At 37.7% G+C, this 27,637-nt stretch overlaps 1 protein-coding gene across 40 annotated transcripts in view; it reads left to right on the top strand.

Annotated features, from left to right (window-relative positions):
- SLC4A4 (solute carrier family 4 member 4) overlaps positions 1-27,637 on the top strand; it is a 498,924-nt gene that overhangs the window by 288,635 nt on the left and 182,652 nt on the right. For 14 of the 40 annotated variants that reach the window (XM_078367115.1, XM_054253296.2, XM_078367094.1 and 11 more), the window contains one exon: positions 2,931-3,026. The exons of the other annotated variants lie outside the window; for them this stretch is intronic. In XM_078367115.1, coding sequence (XP_078223241.1) covers positions 2,931-3,026 — 96 coding nt within the window. The remainder of the gene's footprint in view (positions 1-2,930; positions 3,027-27,637) is intronic. 40 annotated transcript variants of the gene reach the window in all.

The raw sequence follows: 27,637 nt of genomic DNA, 5'->3' as shown, positions 1-27,637 counted from the left end.
ATGCTGGTATGTTCTTGGGTTAGATTTCTTGACTGAATAGCAGTGCAGAATGCATAGGAAGTGTTCAATGACTATTTGAACATATTATGTTGCAATCCCAAAAGAGTCTTACAACTTTACCATGAATAAAATTTATTTTCTTCTTAATAGGATTGTTCAAAAAAAAGCATTTTTCTGGAGACTTTTTTTCATTTTCTTTTTTTTTTTTTTTGGTGGGAGGGTATTTATTTGCTTGATTCAAGTAGAGACACTCTCCTCACTTGAACAGATTTAGGATTGATGGTTTTGGACAGGTTGATTCTCAAGGGGAACATACCTCATGTAAAAAGATGTTCCAACATCTTTTTCTGTAGTCTAGATATTGAATACCATCACTCAAAAGCCTTTGTTGAATACCATCACTCAAAAGCCTTTGGAGCTATATCTTTCCTCATCAGGTTGTGTTAATATAAACAATTTCTACCTTGTTTATACCTGAAGTCAGGCAAAAGTGATTTAAAAGGGAATATATAAGATAATAGCAAGTCTAAGCTGTTTATTTTGTAGCTCAAGTGTAAAAGAGGTACAATAAAGGCAGTATGTAGACAAGGCATACATAATATATCATTACCATGGCATAATTACAAAAGTTCTGTTCTAGCTTTGGGAACGACTTCTCAAAATTTGATATTTGAAGTTAATTTGTGAAGAGAAAAAAGCAACATGAAAGGGTTACAGAGTTTGTATCTCCTCCTGCACAGAAGTACGTAGAGGGTCCAACAATTCAAAATGTAGACATTTGTCAACATAAGTAATGGATGCTGTGCGAGTCCCAGCTTTCATAAGGGTAAGCTGCCAGATGGCTCCAGTCAGACCTTGCTAAAACACAGGTGCTGAGTCTCTCTGGGCAGTTCCATTTTCATGCCTGTCTTTGGAGCCAGGTTCTTTGCTGGCAAGTGCCAGGCTCCATTCCACTGTCCCCTTGATGGTGAGGCTCAGCCTCAATGGAGGCTGTATATGCAAAAAGAAATTTCCAGCTTTATTTCCCAACAGGACACTGACGGGAGTAGAGGAGAGAAGCTGCTGGGGAACATTAGTTATCAGCATTGGAGTTTAGACGAAGCTGCTGACTCTGTACTCATGTTAGAAGCAAGCCATGGTATCAGTGATAAAATTTGGGTACCTACATACTGATGAGAAGCCAAAGGAATGTGAATTCTCATTCTAAAAAATTAGAAGCTAAAGGGCATGTCTTCTTTTGCAGAAGTTTCCTTTGCATTATCAGCCTTTGTCAGTTTTCACTGATCTGTCATTTCAATGGGTCCTTGCTTGAGCCTGGATAAATGTTTGCCAGTTGTTTAGCCTCATTCATTTTATTTAGCTGTTGCAGGAATATTGGGTCTTTAAGCAGATCACTTAGTTGTCAAAGGAAATAGGAGGTGAAGCTTGGTCAGTATAATAATGTACACTTCTAAATGTCTCCCTCTTAACGAAAGCAATTTTGGAATAATCTCAACCCGTTCATTTCCCTTTTCCATTTTTCTTAGTGTAATAAAAACTTGCAAAGAACTTCAATTATGGGAAACAATTAAAAATTCAGATTGCAAAGAGAAGACATCAGATTTGCCTCAAACAGGTGCTGGCACAGATGGCCCGCTCACAAGTCCTGGCTTTATTTACAGCTTTTAAACACAGACAGATAAATTGACAAAAATGTTTCTGGATTTTATAATGTGCAGAATTCCCAAATTTGGCTATAAACTTATATAAATTTGTAAATGGTTCACTTTAAACCTTGACCTCCCAAGGCATCAGTAGCCTTGAAAAGACCATTTGTCTCCCCTGTTGTTTGCATACTTATGTGAATAGATTATCTAATGTTTGCTGTTGGTTGAATATGCTTTGTATACTGCCTTGATCATTTAATGATTTTTAAGGGAAAAAGGCATTCTTAAGTCAAATTGCATGTAGTCTGATGGCTAGATATTTCCGACCTCATTGTGGTTCCTTAAAGGATGATTATGCTGTCTATACCTTACTAGCCTTGGAGCATGGCATTTAAAAGGAATAGTAAAATAAATGACATGGAGCCCCATTGAAACTATCTTCAGGAGGAAGTGGATGGTGTTGTTTCACCCAGGCGATGAAATGTATCTGGAGGAACCATTCTGTATATATAGTCTGCAACATTATTTCATCTTTGCTGTGGTCTAAGATTTGGCACAGGTGCACCAAAGGTTAAAATATTAAAATTAAAGTATTAAAGGGCACCAGGAAATGAAGGACTAACATGCATTCCTAGATTGGCTTATATTAAGGTATTAATTTATCCGTACCCCAGTCTCATGTTTCTGAAGGGCTGAAAAACAGGAAATCGAGATCCAGCTCTGTATTCATCAAGGAAAACATTTCAGAAATGAAAGTATGAAATGTTGCTTTCTGCATTTGTGCACAAGATCCACAGACGGGTCTGTTGAGTAGATAATAAGAAAGCCGCTTACTAACAGGACACCCTGCCCCCTGTGCTTTAGAAAGCTGTGTGTAACTTCCCTCTGTGTGTGCTTATGTGGTGCAGAATTATTAACAATCTTGATCTTACATCTTGAGATTAGTGTTTATTATGTAACTCTTTCTTCTTCTGAATATGATTTACATTTTGTCTATTAGAACTGCAACGTGGATCATCTGTTGGTTTTTGGGGAGCTACAATGATTGAATGTAACTTTTTAGACTTTTTCATTCTTTGTTGGGATTTGTTTCATCTAAGGGTGCAGGGTCATGGGAGGGGTTGTGTGTCATTGTAATATGTCATTGTTCTCCTTTAACCCGCTTGTGTGATTTGCTTTAGTATTTTTTTCTTCTTAATTAATGCTTCCATCCTCATCCTTGCTGTGGCTGCTCATGTGTTCTCCTCCTCCTCCTCCTCCTGTCTTCTGCTTCTGACTCTAAAGCCCGCAGCCCGCTTGAGAACTCAGTGCCCTGCCTAGCAACCCGCACCTTGGATGATGACCCCCGAGTGCGACGCACTCCCAGCGTGGGATGGCTAAGTAAGTCAATGGCTGGGGAAAGGGCAAGGAAGGTGGCGGTGGTGGGGAGAGGGAGGGCAGGAAGATTGGGTTCGTGGTTACTGAGTGGAGGGCAACCTCAAGAATGCCTGGAAGTGTAAGATGTAAAGATTCCTAAAGTCATAATTGCTGGTTTATTTCTTCTACTATCAAAGAGGGCAGTCATAAAGAACTTCCTAGGTGATCTGTCCTGAATCCAACTTGGGGACCTTGCAAGGCAGTGGGAAGATTGTGAGACTAAGGGGTGAGGCTGGCACTGGCAGCCCTCCCTCCATGGGACACTTCTCTGAATCTCAGTTTCCTCATGGTGATGTGATGCTCAACCTTACTTCAGAGGACTGGGAGGAGGGTCACTGGAGATGAGGCCTCTGAAGGTGGTTAGAAAGCATTAAAGTGCTAAGAGGAAGAGCTTACTAAGTTAACAATTTTAAATACCTCAAATACCTGTTACATGCCAGAAAGACAGAATGTGCTATGGACAAGAAAGAAGGGTAAGGTAGAATCTTTCCTTTTTAAAAAGTTAGAGCTTGGTAAAAAGACAAGGCTTATGTACCTAAAACCAAAAGAGAACATGCACATGAAGCTACATGCACTTTCCCAAGGATTTCTAAATTGATAATATGTGATACTGTTTTTAAAGTAGAGTATTAAGAGATGAATAAGGTGAGTCTCTACCCTCGGGGGGGGGTTTCCTTTTTAATGAAGGAGACAGGACATAAATAGATAACAGTTTTATAAAATGATAAGTAAAATGGATGAAAATACACCACACACACACACACACACACACACACACACACACACATACACACACACAATTGTGGGAACATACACTTGGCCTGGGAGTGGCAATAATAGAAAAGGCTTTTAGAGAAGGTGTTTTTGGGGCTAAATCTTAAAGGAAAAGTATGAGCTTGATACATCCATAAAGTAGAAACCTAATCATTTTCCTTGAATAATAAAAGTTACGTATGTTAATTTACTACTTATCAAGTATAATCACTGAGCTAAATACTTCATGTGATGTTATCTAATTTTCTGAAGAATCTTGTGAAGTGGCTATTGTTATTACCCACATTTGACAGATAAAGAAATTGGACTTAGAAAGGTTAAGTAACTTCCCCAAATCACGCAGGTCATAAGTGTGTAGGGCAGGACTTGAGCTTCATCATATGGTAGTTTCAGTGATAATATTATGGATGATGCCTTATTGAAGTTAAAGTATAGAAAATGTACATGGTCAGATTGCCCAGCAGATCTGCTGATCCCACAATGACACTCTAACACTCACATGACTTTCTCTGCAAGAATCAAGCATTTCTACAAATAAATTCTTTTATTACTTAATGATGACTCTTGGGGAAAAAAAATTTCAGTTAAGAAGTTTGGGCCTTTTAGGAAGTCAGGCAGGAGTGAGTCTGAATCCTGGATCTGCCACACCTGGCTTCCTGACTTGGGGCAAATTATTCTTTTACTGTAAACCTCGGTGTTTCAACTGTAAAACTGAATTAATCTTACCAACATAGGATTGTTGTGAGAATTAAATTAGAAATATGTAAAGTATCTAGCTTAGTGCTCAACACTTAGTTAATCCAGTATTACTGCTGTTAGCAAAGTGCTTATTTATAGGAATTGCTCAAGAAATTGTAGCTGTTTTTATTTTTTTAAGTTTTATTTATTCCTTGTCAGACATCCAGACATTGAAGTATTTTTGTAGATTAAGTATCAAGGAAATTGACCAAAGTGTTCAGTTTGCAGATGATATGGAAATATGGCAACTATTTGGAAATCAACCTGAGACCACATCCTAGACCAATCCTTCTAAGAAACACATTTTAGTAATGAGAGAGGATTCTTCTCATTGTCTCTTATGTAATATATTCTCTCCCTAAAAGTTTGGTGTATAATCACCTTCCCCAGGGCTTATATTACTTACTGTATCCATTCAGTAAATAAAATAGACACCTATTGAATAATTAAGGTGTGCAAGGTAGTGTTAAATATTGCTGGTTCTACCTACCTATTCAACCTCACTTTTGTCTCTTCTCAGTATAAACTCTGATCAGCTTGTCTCTTTTCTTTTGTCCTATATCGTGGAAAATCCTTCCTCCTGTCCTTTCAGGAATTCTCTCTCTCTCTTTCTCTCTGATGGAGTCTTGCTCTGTCACCCAGGCTGGAGTGCAGTGGTGCGATCTCTGCTAACTACAACCTCAGCCTCCCAGGTTCAAGCACTTCTCCTGCCTCAGCCTTCTGAGAAGCTGGGGTTACAGGCACCCACCACCATGCCCAGCTAATTTTTATATTTTTAGAAGAGATAGGGTTTTGCCATGTTGGCCAGGCTGGTTTCAAACTACTGACCTCAGGTGATCCGCCCACCTTGGCTTCCCAAAATGCTCAGATTACAGGCATGAACCACCACAACTGGTCCAGGAATGCCTTTTCAAGTATGCCTATCCAAAACTGTTCAGTAGGAACTGAATGAAGTTCCATCTCCTTTGTAAAATACTTCTTTAAACACAGAAGATCTTTTCAAGTTTTAAAAATTTCATAACTCCTCTTTTCTGTGCCTCACAATGGAAGAAGATGTGCCATCTATTGTTTTATGTTGTGCTCGGATGTTTCATTGTCTTTATTTTTTCATTTCAACTATCTACATTAAAAAAAGTCTTCTTTAGGGGCTGTATCTCATGCTTTCGTGTCTCCTCCGGTGCAGGTACTTGAAACAAGGGTGTTGTACAGTATATGTTTGTTGACCCTTGATACTCTTTCATTTCATTAAAAGCAACCAACAGTTGTTGGGTAGAGAGTTCTAGTTCTGCATATGTGTTCGACCTAGTTAGTTTATAATCTCTTAAGTCCTCTATTTCTTTCTTGATCATTTGTCTAGATGTTCTGTCCATTATTGGAGTGTTAAAGTCTTCAAAACCCTATTGGAAGAAAAAGAGGAATTACAAACCAAAAATACAATAATATTAGCTTTATTTATATATGTATTTATCTTTATCAGATCTTTATTTCTTTATGACATGAGTTACTCTAGTGACCTTTCATTTCAATCTGTAGGACTACTTCTAGCTTTTGTTACAGAGCAGGCTACTAGCAATAAACACCTTTAGTTGTGTTTACCTGTCTTAATTTCTTCTTTTAAAAAAATTTCTAAAATTGACAAGAATTACATATATTTTTATATAATTTTATTTATATGATGTTTCAAAAAGTGTATACTTATGTAATATCTAAAGAAATTAAACTAATTAACATATGCAATAAACTAAACTAATATATGCAAAAAAATAAAAATAAATAAAAGCAACCAATAGCCTTATTTTGACTAGGGCCCATCTTGGTCACCAGAAACCATTAACCAGAAGTGAATATTGTTTACTTGTAAAAACTGTTTCCTCATATTTCTGCATGTCCTGGTCTGATAAATTTTATTATTAATTTTTTTCTAAAGTTAATCTGGACTTTAAAAACTGCCAGAATATGAGCTAAAAACAAATTTGTAACAAGTTTTTTAAATGTTTATCTTTAAATATTTTAGCAAGATATTTTCAGGCCTAATGTAACTAGAAGTAACTACCTTTAAAAAAATTCCTTTAAAGTTGCTTTTAGGGAGTAAGCTCTCATTTTTACATTGTGTGCTTCTTATCTTCCTTGTCACCTGAGGCAGATGTGAGCTTAGAGCTCTTATCCATTTCAAATGCTGCCAAGGTATTGAATTAGAATTTGGAACAAAATCAAAAATAATTTCCTCTTACAGATCTCACCGGCAGGTCTGAAACCAGCCTGGGCCAGGGAAATCAAAAGAGAAGATACTTTTCAGGACAAGTTAATACCCAGCTAAATGCTTTGCCATTATTAGAGCATAAGAACATACCCTATCTTGTTAGATCCAGAATGGCTTTTCACTCTGAGTGCTTATCTGTGAATTCAGTTTGACATCTAGCAGCCAGCATCATCTGAGCCCTTAGAAAACACCTGTGTCCTTTTGCATTTACTGGGAGTCGAAATCAGCTGCTTCAGACTGTGAGATCTGAACTTCAAAGAAGAAAAGGAGGTTCAGAGTTTTTTCTGTCATCTGATGCACATTCCTGGCATCTGTCTTCACCTTGCTTTGTGTTCTATCTGTCAGTTGGTCAATCTATTGGGCAAGGACCTGGTCCAGTTCAGTGTTTTGCTTTGCAGGTACTTACCCAGTATTTAATGTTGTGATTATCCCAAGGATTGTTAGTAGTAATACTGTTTGCTTTTTTAAAAAATTATTTAATGAAACCACAGTGGTATACCTATAGATTTTTGTTTCATTCTACCCTCAGGCTACAAAGTTAACATTAGAATTTAAAGAACTGAATTGTAATTGGGACTTTTTTTTGCTTTTAGAAAAAACTTAAAAAATTTTTCTTTGAGCATTTCTGGAATTAAGCAATTCAAAATCTTTTAACTTTCAGTGAGTTTACTGACTAAATAAAAATTATATAATTTTTCTCTGGCTCTAGGGTCTTCATAATGTTTTACTTCTTTAGGAAGGTAGTGAACCCAAAGAGTTCACTTTAGCAAGTTCAATTCAGCAGCTGTTCACCAAGCTTCTACTCTCTAGTTATATGGTCCAATAAGAGGCAAGGAGATGAGGGAAACTTGCAGATAACAATCATTTCAGAGAAGCTACGGTAAGTGCCACCAGGAGGGTAGGGGACAGACTGGTTTGTCTACAGCATGTAAAACAGTGGCATGTGTTCTACTCCCTGCAAATACTAATTAGAAGAATGAATGGTGGAGTATAAATAGAGAATTGGGAAAATAATTCATGGGAGAGGCAGACTTTTCTTTGTTAAAAAATTTATTTATTATACTTTAAGTTCTGGGGTACACATGCAGAATGCGCAGGTTTGTTACATAGGTATACACATGCCATGGTGGCTTGCTGTACCCATCACCCCATCATCTACATTAGCTATTTCTCCTAGTGCTATCCCTCCCCAATCCCCCCATCCCCTGCTATTTTTCCCCTAGCCCCCCACCCCCTGACAGGCCCCAGTGTATGATGTTCTCCTCCCTGTATCCATGTGGTCTCATTGTTCAACACTACTTATGAGTGAAATCATGTGGTGTTTGGTTTCCTGTTCTTGTATCAGTTTGCTACAAATGATGGTTTCCAGCTTCATCCATGTCCCTGCAAAGGACATGAACTCATCTTTTTTTTTAGTGGCTGCATAGTATTCCATGGTGTATATGTGCCACATTTTCTTTATCCAGGCTATCATTGATGGGCATTTGGGTTGGTTCCAAGTCTTTGCTATTGTGAACAGTGCTGCAATTAACATATGTGTGCATGTGTCTTTAGAGTAGAATGATTTATAATCCTTTGGGTGTATACTCAATTATGGGATTGCTAGGTCAAATGGTGTTTCTATTTCTAGATCCTTGAGGAATTGCCACACTGTCTTCCACAATGGTTGAACTAATTTACATTCCCACCAACAGTGTAAAAGTGTTCCTATTTCTCCACATCTCTCTGGTATCTGTTGTCTGCTGATTTTTTTAATGATCGCTATTCTAACTGGTATGAGATGGTTTTGATCTCATTGTGGTTTTGATTTGCATTTCTCTAATGATAAGTGATGATGAACTTTTTTCATATGTTTGTAGGCTGCAGAAACGTCTTCTTTTGAAAAGTGTCTGTTCATATCTTTTGCCCACTTTTTGATGTTATTTTTTTCTTGTATATTTGTTTAAGTTTTTTGTAGATTCTGGATATTAGCCCTTTGTCAGATGGGTAGATTGCAAAATTTTTTCCCATTCTGTTGGTTGGAGATGCAGACTTTTCAATGGACCCTAAAGGATGGGTATTTCCATAAATTTTGTGGAAAAATTCCAAAAATTATTTCCATAAAGATTGTAGTAAGAGCAGGCTGAGACATTGAAAGGTCATGCTAGGCGAGAGAAAAGAATCAAGGCAACTATGTTGTTGAGAATGTATAAATAAGAGTTTGTATGAGGCAGAGTGAGTTGATACATTAAATTAGCAGGGAGGGCATAAGAACAAGATGTGTGGAGCTAGGGTGGCAAAATAATTGGGCCATTTTGTGGAAGGTCTGTGAAAGTTTTTAGTATGGAGATAGCATGATTAGAACTTTATATTAGGGAAATTAACCTGCCAGTCATTCTTTTAATGAGAGACAGGACATGATTTCAGTAGACCAAAGACAGTGCTGCAAAAAGAATTTAAACTAGGATTGTGACTGTGGAAGTGGAAAGGAGGTGATAATGCTAGAAATGTTATAGGAATGGTGTCGTCTGGACTTGATAACTGACTGAATGGAATCCAGGATGCCTCGGGAGCTAGCTGCCAGGAAGATGATAGGAAACCATTCATACACCCAGGTCCTGGATTTACAGAAGCATGTCAGTTAAGATTTCTGCTCCCATTATACATGTTGTGACCATCTTTGAAGATATATTTCACTAACAGATTTTTAGGGTACCTATTATAGGCCAGGATGCTTCTAGATTTCTGCTTTGTTAGGGCATGCTTAGCTCATGTTTTATTCTCCTAAACCTTCTTTTGAGGTGGAGAACAACCACCACATCACAGCTATTTTTATTGCCCAGTGAATTTTGACCATTCTCATCTTGATTCCAAGCATCTCATTTTCCATCCCTCTGTTTTTTTGAGATGCAGACTTGTTTTTGAGAGAGAATATTATTTGGGTCACTCGTTATACCATTTCCACATATATTTTTGGCCTTTAAAATCTAAAGCAATTCCAAGTACAACTTAAAAAATTCCTTCCCTGTAGCTTTCTATTTTTTAAAAAAATATTATTATTATCTTTTGAAACTGAGTCTCACTTTGTCACCCAGGCTGAAGTGCAGTGGAGTGATCTCGGCTCACTGCAACCTCTGCCTCCCAGGTTCAAGCAATTATGCTGCCTCAGCCTCCCGAGTAGCTGGGACTACAGGCGCACATGCCCAGCTAATTTTTTGTATTTTTAGTAGAGACAGGGTTTCACCGTGTTGCCCAGGCTGGTCTCGAAGTCCTGACCTCAGGTGATCTGCCCATCTTAGCCTCTCAAAGTGCTGGGATTACAGGCATGAGCCATAGCGACTGGCCCACTATAGCTTTTTATAGTCATAATTTTCAAAAGATTATAAGAAATAAAATCTTTCAGAAACCTGACATCTATCTTCAGACTTTTTAGGTAACATAAGACATTCAGAAAATGTATATGGTATGCAAGAATGAGCTACAACATTCTTAAGGTATAGGAAGTTCTAACCACATTTTAATAAAGGAATTAGTTACTGTTTATTCTGAATTTCTGAAAGATATTTCATGAATTATTTCCTTGATATCTACTATTACATTTACAATGGTCTAAAATATATGTTGACTTTAGACTCCTATAAATAGAGAAAATCAAGATGAGACAATAAAAATGTAGAAATTCTGTTGTATTTCAGAGTACTGGGGACTTGGAGGAGATTTTGAGGCACAGATTTGGAAAAACGTTGGCAGTCTGCTAAAATTATGAAACAGGTTTTTTCTTTTCTAATACGGTTTTGGGATTTTTGAGGATTCAGACCTGTGCTTGAGAAAATGGTGATATGTGTGATATATTTGTAATCAAACTCTCCTGCTCATCACCAAAGCTGTCTCTGTTCCAAACTTCCCTGATCTTTACCATTTCCTCTCTTCTTTTGGACGTGGAACCTTGGCGTTGACTTTGATTATGCAGTCTTCCTTCCCTTCTACCTCCAGTGAACCACTAAGCCTGTTATATATTACCTCTGTATTGTTGCTTGCCTCAGTGTCCTTTCTAGTCTGACTGCCATTGCTTTTGTTCATGTCCTTATTTTCTTTTGCTTAATTTGATCCAGTATCTTGTTATGTGAGGTCAGTGTTACAGTTGGCTGCATGCAAATTTATTTCACACTTTGTGTTCCAGTTGATCTTATCACATCTGGCTGATAAGTTACCTCCTCATGTGGTAGTGTTCGATGGCACCTGAGTGCGTCTGAGGAAGCATCCATACCCTTGAGTCTGGCATTCAAGTTCCATCCCATGGTGAACTAAAGTTGATTAAGTAGCATTTAACACATCTGTATTTCTCTTTATCTAGACTACATTTCAGCAGTGACTTCCCATTACTTGAATTTGCTGGGCACTTAGTGCCTTTATCCAGAATGATTTTTCCACTTTGAATATTCTCCTTCCTCCTGAAACTTTCTGTTAAAATTTTGACCATCCTTCATGGCCCACATTCTCCTTGAAGGCTTCTTAACTTGAGGTACTCGCTACTGACCTTGAACTCTGAACCTCTTCTGAGACTCCTCGCATGACATTTATCTCATTCTACTTTGCACTATAATGTGAGTACATGTCTCATTGCCTTTACTAGCTATTAATTCCTTAAGGGTAGGAATATGTCTGATTCACTTAGGTATCTTCTATTGCAGGGATTGACAAACTGTGTGCTGTGTACAAAGTCCAGCTTGCCGCCTTGTTTTGTAAATAAAGTTTTGTTGGAATAAAGCGATGCTCATTAGTTTATATTGTCTGTAGCTACTTTCATGCTGCAATGGCAGAGTCATGCAGTTGCGGCAGACTACATTACCCTTATGCTATAGTCCTGGTTCTCAAAGTGGGAACTAAAGAGCCTTAAGTATGCCTGAGACCCTTTCAAAGAGATGAGAAGTCCTAGGATTTTCGTTATGTAATTCAACAAAAACAATATATTTTAACAGGTTGAACACAGAAGCAGACAGGCGAATCCAATTGTATTTCATTTAGTCATATATATATATATGTTTAAAAAATATATGTTTAATATATATGTATATTTGGATTCATTTTATTTATTTATTTTTGAGATGATGTCCCACTCACTCTGTTGCCCAGGCTGGAGTGCAGTGGTGCAATCTTGGCTCACTGCAACCTCAACCTCCCAAGTTCAAGCAATTCTCCTGCTTCAAGGTCTCTTGAGTAGCTGGGACTACAGATGTGTACCACCATGCCTGGCTAATCTTTGTGTTTTTAATAGAGACGGGGTTTTGCCATGTTTCCAGGGCTGGTCTCGAACTCCTGGCCTCAAATTATCCACCTGCCTTAGCCTCCCAAATTGCTGGGATTACAGGTGTAAATGACCTCCCCTAGCCTCATTTAGTCATATATTTAAAAATGTGCAACAGTGACTTTCTTTTTATTAAATTTTTTGTTTCTGAAGGTATAGTTGTTTTTCATAAGATATATGACTTAGGTTAACACACAGTGGTTTGTTGTTAAAGTGAATTAATAAATATTAAAAGCTTTTTAGTTGTAATACATACTGATAGATATGACCTGAATAAACAGACCTTCTTAATATTTAAGTGTGTAAAGGTGATCTGAGACCAAAACGTTTCATAACTGCTACTTTTTTTGTGTCCGGTAGAATGCCTTATATATAGCAGTAAATCAATATATGCTGAATGAACGAATGAACAATTGAACTAGATGCTCCAAATGAGAAATTAAAGTATAGTAGTAATAATTGAAAGTATTGAAAGGGAAGGTTAAGAGTCACTGAGAAATGATATCTACTATGTGTTTGTGATTGCGATTCCCTCAGTGTTCCCAGAGAACATTGATGAGGGATAGTGGAGTAGGAATGGTTTTTTGGGGGTGAGAGGAAGAGCAGGGCTTCCTGACTTTCTGTCTTTGCTGCTTTCATGAGAGTTAGTAGTCATAAAGAATGGGTTAGATTTTGCTGTAGTGTCAGCTAACCCCAAACGTCTGTATTGCCTAAGAACACAGAAGTTTCTTTCTTACTCATGCTACTATATGTGTAATGTGGATCTTCAGGGGTCTCTGCTCATCATCGTTAGTTAGGATCAGGCTAATAGAAGCCTTCTCTCATCAGTGCTTCCAAAGTCACTGTAGCAGTAGGCAAGGGTCATTGTGACTCACAAGCTGCCTCTTAAAGTTGTGCCCAGAAATAATACATCATGTTCGTGTATTTCATTTGACATAGTGAGTCATGTGTTGTATTAGTCAATTTTCATGCTGCTGGTAATGACATACCCTAGACTGGGAAGAAGAAGAGGTTTAATAGACTTACACTTTCACGTGGCTGGAGAGGCTTCAGAATCATAGTGGGAGGTGAAAGGCACTTCTTATATGGTGGCAAGAGATAATGAGGAAGAAGCAAATTGGAAACCCCTGATAAACCCATCAGATTTTGTGAGACTTGTTCACTATCACAAGCATAGCACAGGAAAGACCAGCCCCAATGATTCAATTGCCTCTCCTTGTCTACCTCCCACAACACATGGGAATTCTGGAAGATACAATTCAAGCTGAGATTTGGGTGGGGATGCAGCCAAATCATATCGTGTGTCCATATCTAACTTCAAAGAATAATTATGCTACCGTGTACCCAGAAGGTGATTCAGAAATATTTTGTATACAGCACTAATGACTATCACCCAGTGACAACAGGAATTATAACTTGACTTTGGAGTTTGCCCTTCTTGGCAAGGCTGAGAGCAGTGTGAAGTTATGGAAGGCCACCGTGCAGAAAATCTCTTCCTGCATATTCTTACAATGGAGGTTGAGGGCTTTTCTCATAATGAGGGAGGGTTACCAGTTCAAGGTCTACTGAAGAACTGGTGAGACTGTGGTTTTACAGGAGACTTCTGAAGTAGACTACATTAATTTGAAACTGATGGACAGTCTTTCATGCAAATATACAGTAAAGCACTCTTATTAGACCAAACAATGTCTGGATTTAATGATTGGAGACAACGCAAGCTCTAAATACTTGAATTAGTCTGTCTTTGTACATATGAGTGAGAGAGACAGAAGGAAAAGCAAATGCAATATTCTAGCTACGGATATCAATTTCAAAGTAAATAATGAAATTTCTTTTTGGCAGCAAACAGTAGAATTTTACTTTGAAGGAAATTGCTGGCAAAATCTTCAGAAACAAGGCTTTTATTTCTGTGGTAAGCTGAATGTTTATTATGTTTAGACTTGTCCTGGTAATTCAGATCTGAGTTCTACTCCTCTTAATGTATCCTCTACCTCAGTCGATCCTCATTTATCCCTTTGCCAGGCGAAAAAGTCCCTATCATCGAAGACTTCTTCTTCCCCTTCCCCTTCTATAACCTTCAGTAACCATACTCTTCTATCATTTTACTTCTGATTTATTCCCACCCTTCCCTGACTATTACAACTGCCCTAATTCAGGTCTTCATCATCATCTCTTGTGGGACCATTTGAATATCATCTTGTTTTCCAAGGCTTCACTCTGACTTCTTAAAATCCATCTTTCACAATTGCCTAAAGAAGAACCTAAGCTACAAATGTAACACATCACTCCCTCTTATCAAAAACCTTTAGTGATGACTCCCTATCATTTTAAAACTCAAGCTCATGTTCCCTAGCCTGACTAATACTTATAAGATCTCAAGCCTGAGTTCTCTAGCCTGTGGAATGCTTTTTGACTTGGTCTCTGTCTAACCCCCTAATCATCTCTTGCCATTCCCACTCCTGTACTACAAGCTCTTGTAATTTAGATTTTTATATACTTAGATTCCATGCCTTTCAGTCTCTCTATCACTTGTTCATGCTATTCCAATTGCCCCCACTTGATGTGACTAAATTTAACATATTCTTAAATTTCTCATGTCCCCCAGGAGACTTTTTTTGTATTGCTCATTATCTCCTCCTCCTCCCGTTCCACTATAGTGCCTCTCCCTTATTTATGCTTTCATAACCCCAACCCCCTTCCCTCATTGACTTATGATACAATAGTACAAATATGTTTCCTTCTTTGTTGGCAAAGTATCTAAGGAGCTTGAGCACAACCCATTCATTTTTGTATTCCCAGTGCCAAGCATAATGCCACATTTAGTAGATGTTCAGTAAATGTTGGACTTGACAGATTCATCCACGTGTTTTTTGCTGTGGCTAAATTATTTGCTAACCATGCAGTGTCAGTCATGCTTGTATCTCTTTTGTTCCCATGCAGTTGGTATGGATAGAATGTGTTCTGATCATCTTTAAGAGCTTAGTAAATTGGAAAACAAGTAAGAGAGGAGATAGAATATGTAGTATCCACTTAACCAGAATGTGTAGTATCCATTAGCCTGAGACAAACATTCCAAACAATAAGGTAGTGCCATTTTTGTTTTTGACTATTGGACAAAACAGAGTTTGGAGGGGTGATGACAGATTTCTCAAATTCATCTAGATTTCTTTATTTGTGTGAATTATTATTTTTTTTCTGGTGGTGGTGATGGTGGTATGGGGAGCTGTTAGTGGGTTACAAATTGTGATTCCTCTTGCATAGATTGGGGCTTTTCTTGGAAGAAACTGATTTATTCCTCACCTAAGTTCTAACATAGGGCTGGACACACAGATACTTCATAAATATTTGTTGATTAAATGGACACTTAACCTGAAAGGGAGAGAAAAGATGAGGTAACATGTAAATCTAGAGCAGGAATGATTTTTATAAATTGATCAGATTGTAGTCTTCACATCACCCAAAAAACTGACTGGACTCAGTGGCCTGAGGGAAGCTCTGCTGCTTTTCTATGGCTGCTGATAGTAGTAGAATTTGAGAATTAGATTCTTTGGTCAGGGCCTCCATTTCTTGCTAACTGGATCATTCTATCCATGACTGAGATGTCACAACTAGGGAAAGTATGACTACTCCAGCTATCATTGATTAAACCAGTCCCCACAAAACATTTCTCTGAAGTAAGCATCACTCACTCCGTATGACAGATGAGGGAACGGAGGCTCAGTGAAGTTAAGTATTAATAGTAGTCATTAGGGATATTCATCAGTATTCCAGATCTGTCTCTTTCTGGGCATGTATGAGGACCCCACTTCTTCAACCCACTTGAAGTTAGATGTGAGCTCATGACTTGCTTTGGCCAAGGGATTGTGAGCAGGAGTGATGGAGGCCATTTCCCAGGAAAGCTTCAAGAGAATGGCTGCTCCATGCATCTGGGTCCTGGCATGGAGGACCAACCCCAGCCAATCCACAATAGTTATTACCATGAGTAAGAAATAAATGACTGGTGTTTTAAGCCTTGAGAATCAAATACTGTTCTACTGTAATCTTGCCTATCTGATAGGGATTATTTGAGGTCACTCAGTTAGTTGGGGGGAGCAGGGTTTGAACTCGGGTGTGTAGACTCCAGATGGCACATTTTCTTGCCATTCCTCTCTCTGCTTCTTGTTCTCTCTACTCTCAGGTTTCCTTACTTCCAGACACAGATGCTGCTCTTGTCTGATAATAAGAAGTGTGGACACTGATGACTCTGTCTTTTACTGTTTCAAGTCAGAAAATGAAATGCCTGATGTTTTTCAATGAAGGGCAACAAGTCAGAATTCTGAAGTGTAATTTTCTGCAATGGTTCTGTTTTCTGAGACCCATTCCTATCAACCCCAGGAAACAGCTGGAGCACACAAACTATTATGGGCTGTGATCAGCTTGCCTCAGAAAGAGCTATTCACTGTGATGCAAGCAGTAACCATGGTTACAAAGCGAAGTGCAGTCTTATTAGGTGAATATAGCAGAGATACTAATATCAGCATCCTTTTTGAGGACGAAGAACAGGATAAATTCAATTACAATGACAAGCTTTTCCCTCTGCAAATGTCTTATTTTAAAAATTGACTCTTCTAGCACACATTTAAGCTGGGGTCTTGATTTCGGGAATTGCTGTAGGTTTCAAGGTTGAATTATTCTCCGTTTTCCAGAGATCATCTTTAGATAATTTTTGTCTGGGTTTCTAGGTTCTTTTAGAACCTGTAAGAAAGTGGCACTTCCTCTTACTTAGCTAGTGGCTCAGGTTGTATAGCTTGTTATTATTATAATAATGACTGAGATAGTTTTGACTGTTGTCTTCAGTAGCAGTGATTATCATAACCTCAGACTGGGAAGATTCCTTCTCTCTTTATTGGTAATAATTTTATCATATGCAGTTATAGGGGTAGAGTTTTGGGATGTATACTAATTTATTCAGACCCTCAATTCATTTATTCATTTAAATATTTTTGAGTACTATTCTTCTTTGCTCACTACTCAGTTAGGTGCTGGGAATATACAATGATTAAAGCAGACACAGTCCCTATCTTAGAGAGCTACAAGTTAGACCTTTTTGTTTGTTTGTTTTTTGAGACACCATCTTGCTGTGTCACCCAGGCTGGAGTGCAGTGGTGTGATCTTGGCTCAATAGACTTTTTTTTCTTTTAACCAAGGAACAAGTGATGTTTTTGATAACTGGACTAGTTGATTGGATGAAGCTGAGCTTATCCTGAACAGAGTGAGAAGTGCTTGTAGAGAGAGTGGTTTACATCTGAAGGAGGAGAATGAGAACGTGGAGACCATGGAGGAGGTGGTTAGGTAGTGAGAGATCTAGATATGGCCATAGGAGTGTTGATTAAAGGAATTGGAGAAAAGGCAGCTAAGTTAGTTCATGAGAGCTCACTCAATACAAGTACATAGAGGAAAGTAGACTTTGCTGTTTCGGAGAATAGACTAGGCTCTATGGGTGATCATTTTAGTGAAGAAGATATTTTATTGAGACTCCTGATGTTTTTGGATAAGGAGTGAGTGTAATTTTTGTAGTCCATTGATTTTCCAAAAAAAAAAATCAATGACCTGATTGAAATTTTAGTTTTCCTAGATTCAGGCTGGCAAAGGCCTGTTGGTGAGGATATAGTCCTCTTATATAAGGAAGATGGGTTTTTTTTTTTTCCTTCAAGGGACCTTTGTACACTAGTTTTTTTGAGAGGGATGAGGACTGCAGGGAACAACTTTCCAGTGCTAGAGAATTGTAAAAGATAAAGCAAGGGCTTCTGTTTATGAACATCTGAGTTAAGCCTGGGAACATTGGGGTCCAAAGTGGCTCCCGCCGGAGGTCATGGCGCTTGCGAAGGCGAGGTCATCAGTTCAAGGCTAACCTCATAAGCTCAAACTGATTGGCAAAAAAAAAAAAAAAAGCCTGGGAACATATGAAGACATCATTATTTCTAAGGCAACTAGTAGGAGCTGTACATGTTTAAGTGAAAACCAGCTTTTTCTGAGCATCTGTGTACTTGGATTGGCACTCTGAACACAATCCTCACATTTTTTCTTGGTCTGTGCAAATGCTCCTGCTTACCTGGGATATTGAAGCAGTTTACCACATGTAAGAATGAGCTCTATTACAGTGAAATGGATCACTTCATTAGCAGCAGGCTTCCTGTCACTGAGAGCACATAAATAGATGCTATGAGACTGTCTATAATGTAGGAGAGAAGCTGCTTGGATGAGAAGTTGGTTAGATGAGCTCCAGTTGTCCGTTAACTCTGTGATTCTATGAGCCACATCTATAATAACATATAGAGGTTCTCTAGCCTCCGGAGAACCCGCCCTCGGGGGCATCTAAACTCACTGTTCCCACTGTATTGTATTCCTGGTCCAGAGATAATGTACAACTGTGAGAAAGTTCTAGTTGAGCCGTGCTGGAGGAATTTCTCAAACCAAAGTTTTGATACTGATTCTGATATGAATTTCTTTCTCATTCTCTGATTTTCTCTTTACGTTGATTCAGCAGAAAATGGATTTAAAAAAAAATGCACCTTTGTTCACTGACTTAAGCAAACTTTAACCAGTATAACTAGGCTCAGTGAAGCATTCCCAGAGCTGTTTTTTGTATGTTGATGCATATATTTTACCACTTGCTCTCTTTTCCTACCCAATTCATTCTCCACACTGCTTTAGTAGTAAATATCGGAAAGTATATATTGCCTTCAAATCAGAATGACAGATACTAGAATGGGCTAAGACCATCCTTTCCTCAAGAGAACATTAGAAATTACCATTAAAGAACTTTCTGTACCTGTGATGTATATACATAAGTAAGCAAGGTACTGCATCGGTTTCTCAAGTAAAAAATTACTAATGAGCTATGTACTCAGTAAGACATCTAACATTTTTCCGGGAAGCTCTCTTGTATTGCTTTGCCTAAGTTATCACATACCCTTTGTGTGATGAGTAACAGCCACATTTAGGTCTCAGTCCTCCTTTCTTAAGTCAGCTCATGATTTCAATCCTCACCTCAGGATATGAGTTAGAACTGCAACCTCTCAATTCTCTGAACTCATTTTCTTAGACTAGAAAAATTACAAATGGTGAGTATATGGTATCCCACAATGGCAAATATAGTTTACTGTTTCCTAAGGATCTTGAGTTCAGAGGGGATTTATGCACAGGGTTGCAGGGCAAAGGGAGAGACAACTAACATCTATTGAAGAGCTGAGCAAGACACTTCCAGATGTGTTTCCTTGCTTAATCTTTACAATGTCCTGATGAGAGATTTTTATTCCCATTTTACTACCTTTTCTTACTTTGTCTGTTTTCGATGATAATAACATATTGGCAATAATTCTTCTTATATATATCTTTATGGATTCATTAGGCCCATCCAGAAAGCAGAAGTGTGAGCCATCACACTGTCTTCTCCTCTGCTGCCACCTTCCAGTCGGAAACATAATGCCTGCAGCAGATAATGTTAGGCAGATCTGTGTTGCAAAGCCAAATATCCTCACCAGTGGGACTTCTTAGAACTGGATAACGTGATGCCATTTAGGATTAGACAATATCAGCCAAGAACTGCAAGCATGTCAGTTCAGCTTGGGCTTTTCAATAGAAGGCAATCCTGTGCCTGTCATAGCTCTGAACAGAATTTTCCAGGGTAACTCTAGGATCACTTGGGGTCCTGAAGCTATAGTATCATTTGGACCCTAGATGTCACTTTGGCTGAATTGCATAATTAATCTCTCTAAGGGGGAGAAAATGAGTGCATGAGCAAGTGCACAATGGGACAGCTTGTATCCTACCTTTCTTCTCTCTCAGACTTACAGCACTTTGGTCTACAGTGCCTTCAGGGCCACTTGGGTGAAAGAGGCATTATGTGTCCAGAGGTGTTTGTGCCCTTCTTTCCTGGAGGCTACTCCTATGCAGTTGTCCTATAATCATCGATTGCTAGGAGTGTATCAGTTAAATGAATGTGTAGTCAGCAAGACCTGAGGAGTTTATTGCGTGAGGAAGACAATTGAATGGCTTTTCCCAAGTCATGTTTTGTGAGCTAGAAGTCTAGAACAGTGAGGAGGGAGGCTTGAACCTGGGAGGTTGCAGTGAGCCCAGATTACGCCATTGAACTCAAGCCTATATGACAGAACGAGACTCTGTCCTTTCCCCACAAAAAGAAAAAAAAATACCTCATTTGTACACCTTTTTCTTTCATATACATTTGAAATTATTATTTCTAGTCCATTATTAATTACATTTTAATTTTAAGTAGTAAACCTATGCTTTTATGTCTTTTTGTAGCAAATATTGACAGGGTCTTTTGACTTCTTACCTTGTAAAAAACAGATGTTAGCATCTCTACCCTTTGCTGCCCCTCTTTTGGCTGCTTACCTTCTAGAATTCTGTCATTGGTGCTTGTACTTTTTATTGTCAATGTAGATTATATATATATATATATGTGTGTGTGTGTGTGTGTGTGTGTATCATTTTTTTATTATTTTTTGAAACAGAGTTTTGCTCTGGTTGTCCAGGCTGGAGTGCAATGGTGCGATCTTGGCTCACTGCAACCTCCGCCTCCTAGGTTCAAGCAATTCAGCCTCCTGCCTCAGCCTCCCGAGTAGCTGTGGTTATAGGCATGTACCACCACACCAGCTAATTTTATATTTTTTGTAGAGACAGGGTTTCTCCATGTTGGTCAGGCTGATCTTGAACTTCCAACCTCAGGTTGTCTGCCTGCCTTGGCCTCCCAAAGTGCTGGGATTACAGGCGTGAGCCACCATGGCCGGTCTTTAGATTTGTATTCTTGTCTTTATCTCTAAATTCTATGCTTTCTCTATCAGTTTGTGCTAATGTTAGAAATTATATCATTATGACTATGAATATGGTTTACTCTAAAGCTGTGTAATGAACTGTAAGTACATTTTCTTTCGTGTAGTTTTTCAAATGTGGAGTTTTAGGTTGCATTTAAAACACTGCCTATTGTGACTACATTCCTAAGCTCTTCCAATATCTCAAAGATACCAATACACCTTTAGAATCCCTTGATATCTCCTTGCAGATCTGCCCCTCCTGTTAGCTCCTCTCTTCTCTACACTGCCCTCCTGCTTTACGAGATGGGTTGCTTTTCAGACCACTGCACAATGGAAATTCCAGCATTGACTTTCATTGTCATTCTGAGTTGGAGACCATATATTTCTATTTCTTAGTTCATTCCCTCATTTTACTTGTTACACTGTCAATAACTTTGTATAAAAGGAAAAATTAAGGTTAACATTTTTTAGAGTTTTTTTGACCCCAGCTTCTCCATATTATTTTTATCACATTTGATGATTTGGAAGCATATAGAATTCTTGATTGAGGATAATTTTCTTCCAGTACTTTGAAATCATGGTCCCATTATCTTCTACCATTCTGTGTTGCTTAAGAGAATTCCAAAATCTAATTCTTAGACCTTTTCCTTTCTAGATAGAACATTTTTGAATTTTTTCATTCTTAGTGTTATAAAGTTTCACAATGATTCATTTACATACAGGACTTTTAAAATTATTTTTTGGGGTTCATTTTATTTTTCCCCAGGTGTCCTTGCGATCTGAAGAAATATGTCCTTTATCTGTGGGTTCTTGAATTCTCTTTGATAATGTTCTGGGATATTATATTCTCTTTGATGATGTTCTGTCCACAATTTTCCTTGTTCTTGCTTAGCAGGACTCCTAATAATCAAGTATTGGCATTCCTGGATTGATCCTCTTACCTCTTATCTATACTTTTATGTTTTCTGGCTCTTTGTCCCCCTTTTCCCTTGCTCTTTGGAAGATTCTTGTTATAATATTTTCTAATGGTTGTATTGAGGGGTTTTTTTTGGTATGTGTATAATCTCATACATATAGGTTTTAAGGTAATTAATGGTCCATTCTAAAACATTTTTCTTGTTCTAGTTTTCATATCAATCTGTTTATGTTTTGTGGATACAGTATCTTCTCAAATCTCTAAAAACTAATTAAAATTTTTATTTCAGCTTTCTAAATGATATATTTTTTTGGAATTATTTTGCCTGTTTTTTTTTCTTTAAGGTATGGGTTTTGGTCTTTGGCTTCCTCTCAAACCTCTGATGGTGCTCTATTGTACATTTACATTTAAGAAAGAGCATTTGTTTTAGTGTGAGCAGGAGGAGTAATCCTGAGGGGTCCTCTAAGCTCAAGAATTCAGAAGACTTTGCTGTGAGATACAAATACCTGTGCTAATTGCCCTGGTCTTTTCTGAATATGTCTTTAGCAGAGCCCTGCCGTGTAAATGCTTTGGCTTCAGGGTATGCTGCCCAATGGGGTGGTGGTTTACTTCCTTGAACCCATCCCTTTCCTTGAATCCATCCTTTTTAGACTTTCCCTTATTTCTGCCTCCATTGTACTTGGCAGTTTCCAATGTGCAGCTTCTTCAGAGTTTTGCTGGGAAGATATTCTCTTAAATTTTAACTCCATGTCCCTCTGCATGGAATTTTACACTGAAATTTCTAAATAGCATAAATGGTGTCATAGTCTACTATTTTATCTGCTCTTCTTCTTCCAGAAAGTTTTCAGAGTCTTTTGTCTATGTTGGTCTTCTATCTGTTCTTTTATTGGTGTGGCTTTATACTTTTGTAAAAAAGTATATATATATATATATATATATGAATCTATCACTTTAAAAGTACCTAGGAAGGTTGAGGAGATAAATCCAGTTACTAAGTCACGTACTAAGCTTACCATTTTGAGTTGGTTGCCTACGTAAATTACTTTTAATTTGGATGCTTCATCAAATCAGAGAATTCTTCCACTCTTCTAAATCAGTGAAATTTTACTTTGTCTTGGATCTCTTGTCTACATATATATATACAAGAGAATAGACCAAACATATCTGAATCAGACACCATATGTGTCCTTGTAATGATGTGGCTGCAGGAACCTACTTTATTCCAAACAGGCACTGACCCAGAGTGATTTTCACTAAAATCACTCTGGGTCAGTGCCTGTTTAGAACAAAGGCAGTGGGATATTCATTTACTTCTGTTATATTTCATCATTGATAGGTTTTCCTGCTTAGCCTTTAGCTAGCATAGACTTGCTGAATGTACTGTTCTTTTCTCTTTCTACTTTTGTGAGATAAGAAGGTCACAAGTTACTTTATATGTTTTCATCACATTATGGGGAGGGAATAACTTTTTTTTATAATTTTGTGTTGTGTGTGTACATGCATGGGTGTGCGTCTGTGTATATGTATGTGCTCATGTATGTGTTTGTGAATATGGAGAAGGATAACTATCCAATCACAAATACTATCATCACAAAGACCACAGATTCCTTGAAGTACACTATAGGGACTCTTTCATTTAGTAAATTTTCCAGTCTGTATTTGTCTTTTGAATGCTTTCTCAGCTGAGTGGAGATTTTGTATTCCTTATTAATGTATGTGTGTTTGAGAAAGATAGTGAAATATTTTTTTAAGAAATGAAGCATTCTATTCTATCCTGTTCTGTTCTATTCTATTCTATTTATTTAAGTTGGGGTCTTGCTCTGTTGCCCAGGCTGGAGTGCAGTGATGTGACCATAGCCAACTGTAGCCTTTAACTCCTGGGCTCAAGCAGTCCTCTCCCCACCCCTGCCTGCCTCTTTAGTAGCTGGAACTACTGGTGTGCACCACCATCCACAGCTAACTTAAAAAAAATTTTTAAAGAGGTGGGCTCTCACTGTGTTGCTCAGGGTGGTCTTGAACTCCTGGATTCAAGTGATTCTCCTGCATTGGCCTCCCAAACTGTTGGGATTACAGGAATGAGCCACCATGCCTGGCCTAAGCTATTTTAGATCACAATAAAAATTAAATTTCCAGTGCAATATTATTAGAGTAAGACTCATAGTGAATTAGAGCATTTTGTTTTTGCTGACTGAAATTTGAAAGAATTAGAAGAGATGAAACTTTCGTACTTGATATTGAGATGTATGCGACCTGACACTAAACTGTGGGAAAGGTCCACAGAGTAGTAAGAAAATTAAAAAAACAGGAGTGAACAGCATCAAGAAAGTTGAGGTTAAATGATTATCAAGGGGGGCTATAGATAACAAAGGTCCCAAAGGGCAGGGAATAGCTATTAAAATAAGAGAGTAGTGTTTATGAAGCCTGACTGATGCAGGTATCTGTGATTTGACCTCTGCACACTTCTACCTCTTCATATAAGGACGTCCTCTCTATTATATTTGTCCCATATGTTAGGAATGACATCAGCTTTTGGCTTCAACTTTACTCATATATTTTGATAGTTATCTGGGTCTTTTGATGTCTTCTTTTCTCCACAGTTGCTCCACTTTCCAAGATAATTATATGCTTTGAGTTATTTTAGTTTCCCCCAGCTTTTTGCTACCCCAGGCTCTCCTTTCATTTAGCTGAGATCCTAACACTCTGCCTTATTTCTCCTCCATCCTCATATCCTCATTCCTCCTTTACAGGGAATTTCTCTTTTCCCTCTTTATTGCTACTTCTTTTTTCCCTGCTGAACAACAGGCTTTGGGCCAGTTTGGCAGAGTCTTTTAGTTCTGTTAGTTCTGGGCCAGCTACAAACTTCTTACTGATTTACTCTAAGGGTGTCCAAGTCTGAAGGCTCTTGGAGTATGCACACAGCATCTCCCTCCATAGGAAATGGACTTTGCACAGTAGTGTTTATAGTAGTAACTCCAAATGGAGGTAAAATGATACCCCATCACTATTATTCATTCACAAAGTATTAAGTGCCATGAATGCCAAGGTCTGAGGCTATAGCTGAGAACAGGACAAACCAAGGGCCTTGGCTCTGGCTCTTGGAGTTTATATTACATAAAATAAAAACAAACATTAAAAGTATTTTAAACAAAACAATCATAAAGGAAACCAGCAAAAAAATGCTCAAACTGATTTTTTCTTGTTATGAAATTCCTTGAAAGGGCACCTTCTGACTGATGATGTTTATAATAACTTTCCTTAGTCTAATATTTTAAATATTTTTATATTTTATTTAGGGGATGGGGGATGGAAATGGGTTGGGGACCATAACGACATGTTTATTTTATTATTTTTAGAGGGGACAGCTCTTAATAACCTGTTGCTATCTAAAACTAGGAAACTGCTCTGTTAGATACAAACTCTTTTAGCCTTCCTTCTAGATTTTGTCAGTCAAACCCATTGTAAGTATTCTAAGTGATTTGTTCTCTTTGTCCCATTTTATTCCTGCTTTTAGTGAGTAAAATGGGAAGAAATTAGAACTGAAGTAACTTGAAATATGTAAAACTAATGTAGAAATGATGGAGAATAGGCTGTATGTATATTGTGGAATTTTACAAACACTTGGCTATGGCTATAAATTAAGACATCGAGACGCATGTGGTGTAATTATTTTATAATTATATTGCTGTTGCTACTGCCCTTGGCATCCTTCTTTGTCACAGAGCTGTGGTTTGGAACAACTATTTAATTAGAATGGTAAACAGAGTGGCTGAATTCAATATTTCCCCCTTCTTTTCTTTATGAAAATGAGAAAGTAGAGTAATACCACCTCCATCTTTGGAACTGCTAAGTTGGAAACCAAGAACATAACTGCCTTAAACCTCTGTAGTGATGTTATCCTGCACATAATTATCATGAAAATAGAACATATTCTTTGTGGTTGTACATTACATTTTCTCTTTATTAGCCATGATGAAGTTTATGTGTTTATGTAAATAACACAGGGAGAAAAAGTTCTCTTCTCAGAGGCAGTGGAATTGGTATTAAGAGATCCAGGTTTACATTATGGTTTTACCACTTGCTGTGTGACCATGAACTTAGCCTCCTTGAGGATAATTTATTATCAAATGGTAATAATAATACCAACCTTACAGTGTTGATAAGAGGATTAAGTAAGATAATGTGAGTTCAGGTACCTAGTACTCAAAAAGATTAGTTGACCATTACTCTTGACTATACGCATCTTCTACTACATTTGTTGCACCAACAAAGGGAGAAGAAAGAACATCAATGAGTCAGTGTGGGTACAGAACACATTAACATCCATTATTCTGAAACAACATTTATTGCTAGTTTTGGGTCCGAAGCTGTGAAAACTAGACCCATACCTCCAAATATTCTGACAGGAACATGCAGATTCTCTTGTATGTCTATTACATGTGAGTTATCTTAGTTATTTCTTGTACTATAAATATTACTTATTTATTATTGAGAATAAAAAAGATTCAATTTATTTCATAGATCATGGGATCTTTGTTTTAGCTTGTCCCTGGGTTCTCTATTGGCTCATTATGAAGGTATGAGACGAGGGGGGATTTTATGTGTCATTGTGTTACATTAATAGGTACACATTCAACTATCTTCTTTCTTCTTTCTGTGCCATAGCTTCTCTTCACCCCTTTTTATTGTATCTAATAGTTATAATTGCAAAGGACTTTATGAATTGCTACATGTGTGCTAAAGAATAACGATGATTTTCAAACTTAGTACAGAATGTAATTAATTTTTATAGCAACAGTATGTACCTGCCAAGTGGGTACTTTGAAAATGAAATTGTTTTTGATTGTGTGAAACTGCTTGAAAATGTGATTCTCAAAGCTTTTTTTTCTTATGGCCAGAAAACAGTGATATGGAAATTAATTATGATTATGCACTTGAGACTGGTTCTTCTTCTATTTTGTTTTTTTAAGTGAATCTTAAAAAATACAAAGTTTCTTTGGACCAAGAACAAGCATAAGACATTTTTATGCCCTGGATTTTGGGTGGGAAGGGCCTACTGGTTGTAGCTTTGAGTGAATGAATCACCGTTGCCCGAGAAGCAGCATACTTTTTCCTTTTTGGCGCACGGTGACATTTTTCTCTAGCATCCCCACTTGCTCAGGATTGCGTATAATGTATTTACATTATAGGCCAAAAATCTAAATAGAAAATATTTATTCTGACAATAGGTCTTATGAAATGTCAGGTGTAAAATATTCACAAGAATGTTGTTAGGGACTTGTTTTTTAACGCGTTCCCAGGTTAACAAAAATGCCACACACACATTTTTTATTCCCTTGTACAATCTGGTTGATAATCTCTTTTGGCCCTCATTTTTTTATTATTGGATTTGGGTGATATGTTTCTGGAAAAGGTTGATTAAACAGTGAGTTTCCAAAACAAAATTATTTATTTATTTGGTTATATAGGTGAGGATTCAGAGGAAACATCAGGTAACCTCTTTGCATGTTTATATGGCACGTATGATAAGCTAATGATTTGCTTGACATATGATAGTTTAGAGCAGTAGCTTGGAGGAGGGCAAGATTATCAGAATTACCCATCTGGCGATACTCCTTCAATGTATATGCTTCTTTCAACTCAGATTCTGATTAGTATAGATACTTTTAAGATAACTGGTTTATGTAGAGCGCTGGTTCTCAATCTTCGGCATGATTCAGATCACTTTGAGGGCTTGTTAAAATGCACATTGGTGTCCACCCTCCTGCCTCATACCCAGAGTGTTGATAGAAT

The sequence above is a fragment of the Callithrix jacchus genome, chromosome 3 (genome assembly GCF_049354715.1).
Source record: "Callithrix jacchus isolate 240 chromosome 3, calJac240_pri, whole genome shotgun sequence".
NCBI classification, from domain to species: Eukaryota; Metazoa; Chordata; class Mammalia; order Primates; family Cebidae; genus Callithrix; species Callithrix jacchus.
This window is presented reverse-complemented; position numbering and strand designations above follow the sequence as displayed.